Source organism: Dryas octopetala, chromosome 9, assembly GCF_963921425.1.
Source record: "Dryas octopetala chromosome 9, drDryOcto1.1, whole genome shotgun sequence".
Lineage (NCBI taxonomy): Eukaryota > Viridiplantae > Streptophyta > Magnoliopsida > Rosales > Rosaceae > Dryas > Dryas octopetala.
In genome coordinates this window covers 9,759,503-9,769,361 of record NC_141374.1, presented here as the reverse complement: position 1 = coordinate 9,769,361, position 9,859 = coordinate 9,759,503, and the positions used below count along the sequence as shown (strand labels likewise).

Below are 9,859 nucleotides of genomic sequence, written 5' to 3'. Positions count from 1 at the left end.
TCATCTTCTTCAATTTATCATGATAGAACGATATATCGATCCATCAACAAGTTAAGAGTAATGAACCCATTTGAATTGGTCCAATTGGATTTCATACTTGTCACCACACACAACTGCCACGTAAGTAAGAATGGTGGGGGTGGGGTCCTCCAAGATGACACTGGGATCACGTGTGAGACTTTGGCTTCACTTCTTTACTTGCATGTAATCACAACGAAACCTATATAATTATTAATTAATGCTTAATTGAAATTATATTTGTCATATTGTCATATATTTACCCTTTACCCTAAAGGCCCTAACCCCAAGGCAAATTATAAGGACCGGCCCGATATACAGGAAAAAGCGATGCTCATGGTGGGGTTGCCTTAGCTCAATAGAAATTATTACCAATTTTATCTCTAATCATCATTACCATATATTACTTAATAGAAATTCATTACTAATAATTTTAAGAAAAATATTATAAATTCATTACTATTACTTGATAAAATTTCATTACTAATCATTTTCATATATATTATGTTAACAACTTGTCAATTTGAAAAAACAATTATTAAAATTTTGCTTAACAGTTTGACAAGTTGTTAAAATTAATTTTGTATTAATTTATATTAAAATGATCATTATCTCTTTAAAACTGAAGGTGGTACCCAATGCTTGTGGACATTGGTGTGTTTAATGTATTAATCTTGTAAATCCTTCTTGAACGGGGTCAGCACACGTGTCAGCAGGCAACGCATAAGCTTCTCTTGCAAAAAAGGTGCCAAGTGGGCCCCCGGTAGGCCCGTAACGGGATAACGGGGGTGGGTCCCGCAAGCATAAACCGGCCTGCAACACAAATCGTGAGACTAATGATCGTGGGCTAGCCCACGCCGGACCATCAGCCGCCACGTAATGCGTCCCGAACATCATTCCGTCCGTTGGGCCCCACAGTCCACCACCACAGGCACAGAAACACACACACAGCAAACACAGGCTGACTTACACTGACTCGCTGTCACCTGGCTCGTTGTGTAAGCCGCCGAGCCGATTCAAGCTAGTAACTTAACTCTTGTATTTCCTGAATTTTTTATTTTGTGTATTTGGAGAGGTGTCGCTATCGTATTGTATCGGGTCGGTTTGTGGGGCCCGGTTCATGAAAGCTGAGAGCCGAGAGAACTGAATAAAATACAATAATAGAGAATTGCGGACCAACCAACCAGAGCTCGCGTGCAGTTGCTGGTGAGGAGAGGATAATATATAGTAAGTACATTAATTCTTTTTCAAACCTTAAAAAGTTTGTTTCCAGAATTGTTACATTAATTTATTTGCACTTTTTCAATTAAATTTGTTTTGTTTTATTTGTTTGTTTTATTATTATTATTATTTTTATTTGTAACGGGTTCGAGCTTGTTTGTTTTAGGATTTAGAGTGCAACTTTCTAGGGAGTTGGAGATGGTTCCTCTAAGAAAGGTATTAAATATTGTGTTTTTTGGCCATGAAGGTATTAAATATTGTTGGTGTATATAGAGGTTAGACATACTGAGAGTTAAAGATAAAAAGGTATCAACCATGGATGTAATTTATACTTTAAATGCATATCATTTACTAATTCTATGTTTGTTGATCTCATACTAATCAATTAAAACTCATTGTTTTACAATTTATGTTCATAATCAGAATTGCTCATTTTTAAGATAACCCTTTAAAGATCATATATGCGAAAAACAACCAAATTCTTGTAACTGTTATTGAATAAACAGATAGTGAACCTCATTGTTATTGAATAAACAGATAGTGAACCTCGTTGTTATCAAAACCGTATGTTTATTTTATTACAGTTACATACCGAAATGATTTTCGATTTGATTGATTTTTTACATAAATAATCTTTAAGGATGATTTAAAAAATGAACAATTCCGATTATTAGCTTACACTATAAAACATCGTAGTTTTAATTGTTTAGTATGTGATTAGCACAAGAGATTAGTAGAGAATCCGGATCAAATGACATGCAATTTAAATGAAACGGTATAAAACTCAAAAGAAGTTAATAAGAGAAATATTAGAAGCATATCTTTAGTATTAATTTAAAAAGACCACTAAATTGATGAATTCAACAACAATAATATTAGGGGTATCAAAAGTTTTTCCAAATTTTCTTCACTAAATGATTGGCAACTAATATGACAATATTTTAATTGTTAAAATAAATGAGACTTAGAGTTGGTTTGAATATGAACAAGTGAAATATTGTTTTGGTTTTTGTAGCATTACTCAAATTTGAGAAATGCTATGGTGAAAACACTGCATATCTTGAAGATGTTTTTTTAAAAAAATTATTGGATATTACCGGATTTACTTTTCCAGACTACGTACTAAAGTATATATTATATCCATCATTAAATGTGTTTGTATGAAGCAATTTTTCGATTCAACTATATATATAATACCATCACGTGGTATGACTAATCTACCCATATTAAAATATATGTATATTTAGTAATATTATATCCTAAAAGTATAAATTCATCGTCCTCTCTTTACTCTTGTAGATGTGCTGTAGTATTTATTCAGCAAATATATTTTCTTTTTCTTTTTCATTTTTATCTAGGGACTAGGGGATTTAAACTTGGAACATATCTAATATGGTGAAGAGAAACACCACTTGACTAATAACTAATTAGTTATTTTAGTGAGTTATTTGAAATAGTAAGTCATTTTGAACCAACTAATTAACAAAATTTTAATTCAATTAGAGAGAACTCAATCACGTTTGTAGGAAAGTTAGAGCTTCTAGGCTCAAAGCCCACCAAAATTTTTACACACTGCGTATGTAGTATACAACGTCTATCTTATAAAAATTCTCTTAATTAGATGCTAACCACGCAATCATTTGTTATTAGAGACACATTATGTATTCTCGTTATATGTAAGAATTTATAGATCAACAAATGTATGCTGTATGGTTTTTATCTCTTAGAAGTTAGGAAAAGTTTATTAATTAATATAATTAGAAAGACATAATTATCATCTAGAAGGGATAATATAATGTCATAAATTAATTGTGGTATTAATAATCTGGACGTGCACATCACGCGGTGTACACTCAACTGTAATGAAACAGTAATATATAGAAATAGGAGAGGGAGAGAGAGAGAGAGAACTAGCTAGCTAGATAGGGCATGTGTAACTTTTTGGCGGGAGAACAACCTCAGGCAGAGAGGTAGAGGGGTCACCACCAAAAATATCTATCTTTGAGTGATTATATATCATAATCACCATCATCATACATTAATGGTCAATTAATTTCCTTAACACACTACTTGGTTAATTCCTTTGTCCTTTAATATTTAAAACTACCCCATCTCATCCTCACCGTCCAATCTTCTTGTTTCACTCTCACACAGAGACAAGCAGCCTCAAAGAAGCTGCTAAACCTTCTCTTCTAGCTGGGTCTCCATCAGTTGCTGGTGGGTGGCTCTGGAGGTTACCCTTCTCCTCTCTCTCTCTCTCTCTCTCTCTCTCTCTCTCTCTGTGATTGGATCATTCACTTTCAGGAGCCATTTGAGCGCCCCCCCTTTTTTCTCGCTTGCAAAGCTTTTGCAGCAATCAAGCCCTCTTAAAAGATAAGGAGAGAGAATTAAATCTAATGTATAAATGAGAAAATGAAAGGGATATATACATATATGGATATTTATTAATTAGGGCATATGTGTTTTGTTTTGTTTGCTAAATTGCTTCTTATTTAACTCTACCTCTTCTCTGTTTTCCCATTCCTAAACCTTTCTTTTTCCCTTTCCTCTCTTCACTTTCCTTTCCTCGGGATCTGATCGACCCTTTCTCTCTTTGGACACTTCTAAAGAGAGGACTAGTCCAACTCTTGTGTTGGAGGAGATCACTTCAATTCCCGAGGATTGCTTTCCCTTTCCCTCTTCTCTGTGCTTTCTTTGCTTCTTTCTTTCTTTCTTTCTCTCTTTTTTGTCTGCTTCAGTGGGATTCTCAGCAAACAAAAAGTTAAAAGAGTGACAGAAACCCCAGCTTATTCCTGTTGTCATCTCTCAGTTGATTGGTCGATACGAGGTTTACTTCAACCAGATCTGTGCTGCACTTTTAGCTTCCATAGGCTCTACCGTACAAGATTATTACCAAGGTTGTCATCACCTCCTTCTCATCCTTTACCTCTTTCTTCTTCTTCTTATCTTCATCATTATCATCTTCTTCTACTTTTTTTTTTTCTTTCCGGCTTTTGGGTTTGCTTTCTTCTCTCTTTTCGATCTGTGTGGCCTTATTGCGTGCATATATTGGAATGGTCATAACTGTTTACAGCATGATCAAAATGGTGGATGCTTATTTTGGTTTGTTAAGCTAAGAATAAGCAAATGAAATATATGATTAGGTTAATTGAGTCAAATAATAGACCAGCTTCAGATCATATGCGCGCTATACATAATTCCAGATATATATGGTATGTACTTCTACTATATTCATTTGTTGGGTTTTTACATCTTTTTTTTTTCTTGTTATGGAATGAATCGATCGATCTGGCTAGCCGGTTCAGTTTTCATGTTGTGTCTCATCGATACAAATATATGGGTTGCTATTAATATTGGACAATTAATCCCATCTGCAAGACCAGTTGTACTCTTCTTCTTTAATTAATGAGTTAATCTTCATATTTTTTGGATGAATAATTAATTATCTTCCATTTTTCTTGATATCTTATTTCTTTGTTTGGTTAAATTTTTCTTAAAATCTTTCAATTTTGGGTTTACCCGAATGATCAAAATATCTTCTTTTGATCAACTTGATGGAGTTTAATGAAAATCACAACTAGCACCATGTACTTTTCATATATGCCGGCCACATGGATCCATACTCTCTAGAACATGCCATATTGGATACAAGGAAAACAAAATCATTAAGAGGAGTCCTACATGCATAATCATTCTGTTGGTTAGATAATAACTTGCATTGGATTTTGATCGTTCTTGATTTTAAGTAAATTAGCTACATATCGTAAATATATTTTAGAAATGAGTTCAATACGTATCTTTGAATTCTAAAGGAGCCATTTTGTGCGTCATTAATACACATTTTGTTTGTTTGTTTGTTTTTTTTTTCTTTTTGGAGTTTTCAATGTTCTTTGAATGAGCTCATCGATTGAAATAAGAAAGCATATATGTTTTTACCAATCTTCATCTATATTTTATGGGTCGATAGTGAAAAGGAAAATAATATGGTTGCCTGGTTCTTTTATCACAAAAATCTAGTATTGATTATCATGAAATTAACTATACAGCCATACTTATGATTGATTGATTTCTTTTTCTTTTTTTTTCTTTTTTGATTTGTGAGATTGATCGATATATTGCTTAGTTTCTTATGTGTAGATAATAAATTATGTGTACTAGCTGATAGCATATATAGTTCATTTAACTCTAAATATGATTGTACCCTTTTAATTTTTATTTTCATCTTAATAAAGTTAATTTTTTTCATTACAATGTTTTTTTTCTAGTAAACTTTTACATTTTTTAGTTCACAGAAACCATTTCATATTTTGTAGTTCATGGATGTACATTTTCTTCTCAAAAAAACAAATGAATATTACAAAAGTACATATTTTACAGTGCAAGTACTACACGTAGGTTCTCTAATTAAGTTTAGAATTTAAAGATGTCATTTTTTTGGTACAAGAATTTAAAGATTTTTTTTTTTTGTAAGAAATTAAAATGTTTTTAATTTGCGATCAACTGTTAAATTAATTTACATAATATATTGGTCAGTAGATAATGTAGATTCATCAAGATATTATAGCCTCACGAATAATCCTATGCTTTGATGGCCCCAGTTATTGAGTAATATCAAGTTCTTCTCCATGTAATATTAATTGTTTAAATATTTTTAACTGAAAATATTCTTGTTCTCAAAATCCATTGTTGGACTTTTCTTCTTTCTTGTTTTGTTATGCCTTTTATTTTTTTAGAGAATGTTTTGTTATGCCTTTAATTAATTAGATGAGCATATGCATAAGTTATATATGTTATATTTCTCGAAATAAAAGATATATAGAACCATAGACTATTAATTATAACTTAATTGTCTTATTTAAGCATGGTGATTTAGTATGTCTGCTGCTTTAACTTTAATGAGTTATTGTCGTGTTGGTAATTTAGTTTCATATAATCTCAATATTATTGCATTGTCTCGTGGCCGGGCTGTTTGTGATGCAACCTACATCTTCGGACAGCTTTGGGAAAGTTTTGTTTTCTTAATATATAATTAATATATATTTATATATGATCTAGTAGGAATCGAGAAAGAATCTAAAAATAATTTTAGGATCTTGATCAAATCATGCACTTTTCAATTTTGGTAATTTTCAGATTTGATTTGATTTTCCGATTTTACTTATAATATATTCTTAATGCTATGGTTGTTCTAACCCAGCCTACAAGTACGAGCTATTGTAGCCTTTTGGCACAACCTTTCAATATTTTTATTAATAACACAGAATTTTCTCTATTTATTTATGCTATTAATGTTCTTGGTATTCTGAAAAACCAACCCTTTGTTCTTGGCATGCATTCTCTATTGTGAGAAAGAAGACTGAACTTGTGATTCTCATCTTCCTATTTTTCATACTTGTTACGTGCTGCATCACTTTATGGGGTTATCATGGTTCATGCGAGTTATATTCCAGAGATTAGGAAACATGCATGACATAAGAAACTTTGCAGGATTACTTGTGAAATTGGAAACGTAATATTATATTTATGTTTTTTATGTAGATGGATATAGAGAATAATGTCTTTTTATTAGATAGTCTGATATGTGATTTTGCTCAAGTATGTTTATATATACAATATTTATACATGAATTTATTTCATCAATAGTCCTGACCAGTAATTAATTTTTACAATATAACATGTGTAGCTAGCATGTTAAATTGTTGCATGGTAAGATTGCTGACTAACAGTTGTTATTGATATGATGGACCTCAATTATATATATATATATATATATATATTAGAAGTTATGATATTTACCCTAATCTTATTTACAAGTGTTCATGTTTTGCCATGATACAAGTGTTCATGTTTGAAGTGCAGGTTTCCATCGTTAATTGGGAGAATATGAATACTTTTTCACATGTACCCCCGGGGTTTAGATTCCATCCCACAGATGAAGAACTTGTTGATTATTATCTTAGAAAGAAGATTGCTTCAAAAAGGATTGACCTTGATGTCATCAAGGATGTTGATCTTTATAAGATTGAGCCATGGGATCTTCAAGGTAGTAATTAATTAAACAAATTAAGTGAACTTAACTAATTATCTGCTGATCATATGCTGACCATTATATGATATTCAGAATTGTGCAAGATAGGAACTGATGATCAGAATGAATGGTACTTTTTTAGCCACAAAGATAAGAAGTACCCGACTGGGACTCGCACAAATAGAGCAACAAAAGCAGGGTTTTGGAAAGCTACAGGAAGAGACAAGGCTATTTACTCAAGGCACAGCTTAATTGGCATGAGAAAGACCTTGGTGTTTTACAAAGGTCGTGCTCCTAATGGACAAAAGTCAGATTGGATCATGCATGAGTATCGACTAGAAACCAGTGAAAATGGAGCTCCTCAGGCAAGTGTTTTTATTTTGGTTTTATTTGGGATTAAAACATATTCATGTTATCCCCTCCAATTTCATAATCACGAAATAAAACTATTGCATGTGTCTTAAAATTAGTACGATTACGTTAGTTATCTTTTAATCTATGAGCTTCTAACATATATTCACACCTATTTTTGAGCACTTAGTCCATCATGCATTGGTAGGGCTAAGTGTATAGCATACATATATACCTCATGAGATAGCCTCTTCACATAATTACAATTTTAAGTTTTAGGGTTAGATAGTTTAATATGGTGCCAGAGCCGCCATATTGATACTAATATTACTCAAGTTCTTAACCGTTTTGATTGATTTTGTGAATTTTACATTTATATAGATCGAATGAATATATTACTTTAGAGTGTAATTGTTGTTCAAGAATTAGGATTTAGGGTCTGACTTTTTAATTTTGGGCAATATACAACACTTGAGAACGAATCCCTAAATCCTAATTAAGCCTCCAACAAGTGAATTAGGTAGATTGACGCCCCAAATGTGAACGACTTTTGAACCGGACTATATAGTGTGTTTGTGTGTAATGACCTCTTACCAGTTTTCTAACACACTATTTTATTAGATTACTAATCTACACTATATATTCAAAGAAGTATTTACATGAGCAAAATGGTTCTTATCAGGACAACATAAAACGTCAAACTGTCTAATAATAGAACATACCATATATACGTACATATCCACATGAGATTTGTGTGCCTCCACAAATATGTTTCTTTGTTGTGAAATTGAGGTTTTTTCTAAAATGAAATATTATTGTTGATTATAACTGGGCCATATATGTTGGTACTGTAATATATGTCTATAACATTGATTTGAATGAGAGAATGATATTTCCGGCCAGTTTGTATATTGTTGAAATGGGAAGCAATTATCACTTTAAGGAAAACATTCTAACCTGCCTCAAAATTCAATTTCTGTCTATTCTCAATTTTGTTCTAACAATACATGCATGCAGGAAGAAGGATGGGTTGTGTGTAGGGTGTTCAAGAAACGTTTGGCCACAGTGCGCAAAATGGGTGATTATGAATCACCATGTTGGTATGACCAAGTCTCATTCATGCCAGAAGTCGATTCCTCTCCAAGGCCCAGATCATCAATTTCCCACCCTAACTATACATCATCCACATCCTCATATCACCACCACTATTCCTGCAAACAAGAGCTCGATCATTTGCAGTACAACATGCCTCATCATCACCATGATTCTTTTCTCCAGCTCCCTCAACTCGAAAGCCCCAAACTACCATATGGCTATGACCATAGGAACAGTGGATGTGTGATGCAGTCTTCATCACTCACACAAGAAGAGCAATTGCATCATCAGTTCAATGATCAGCAAAATCTGAACCCTTCATCATCATCATTACTTTACAATGAGCAATTAGCTGCTGTGGATCAAGTGACGGATTGGCGAGTGCTTGACAAATTTGTTGCATCACAACTCAGCCATGATGACCAGCAAGATCATGGTTCCAAGGAAGCAAATTACTCCAATGCAGCAGTGTTTGATGAACACATAAGCAATGTGATATTAGGCAATGAGTCCAAAAGGTCAGAAGTTGCAGCACAAGACTATGCCTCAACATCCACCTCTAGTTGCCAAATTGATCTGTGGAAATGAAAACATATATGCATATTAAATTACATACAGTAATTAGCAGCGATCGATCCAATACATACTAATCATAGGAGGTACAGTTTAAAGGGAATTGAAGTATTAATCCAGTTGCTGCATGTACATAGTTAAGTAGCAGAGCGAAGATTTATGTTTAATTACAAATTAAATAACTTAGTCAAGACTAAATGCATGCATGGACTATATATATGGCCGAGCGAGCAGCACTCGTTGAACTATCTGGGCATTATTAATTTGTTGAATGTATTTTGCCTTATTTCACATAGCTATATATAGCTAATGAATATTCTGTTTGAAAACCCTTTTGTCTACTCGATCAGATATGTTTTTCATGAAGTAGCAGCAGTAACACAACAATTCCTTTTTTTTTTTTTTTGATAATTATTTTAATTGTGTGCATATATATGTGCAGCTGTCAATATATATATATATATATATGAATATATATGTTTGTGTGTAGAAAGTACGTGTACCACTTTTCAGTGAATTAAAAAAATATATGGTTGGGTGCAATGTCGTTAATTGTTTCAAATGAAATGAATA

At 32.7% G+C, this 9,859-nt stretch overlaps 1 protein-coding gene across 1 annotated transcript; it reads left to right on the top strand.

Moving 5' to 3' along the window:
• The first annotated feature begins 4,023 nt into the window (after window positions 1-4,023).
• On the top strand, window positions 4,024-9,437 carry LOC147273835 (NAC domain-containing protein 7-like). The gene is made up of 4 exons (XM_086256206.1): window positions 4,024-4,136; window positions 7,099-7,282; window positions 7,361-7,632; window positions 8,636-9,437. Exons 2-4 carry the CDS (start codon window positions 7,123-7,125, stop codon window positions 9,299-9,301), a joined length of 1,098 nt encoding a protein of 365 aa, XP_086112332.1. The 5' UTR covers window positions 4,024-4,136; window positions 7,099-7,122; the 3' UTR covers window positions 9,302-9,437.
• Window positions 9,438-9,859: the final 422 nt, after the last annotated feature.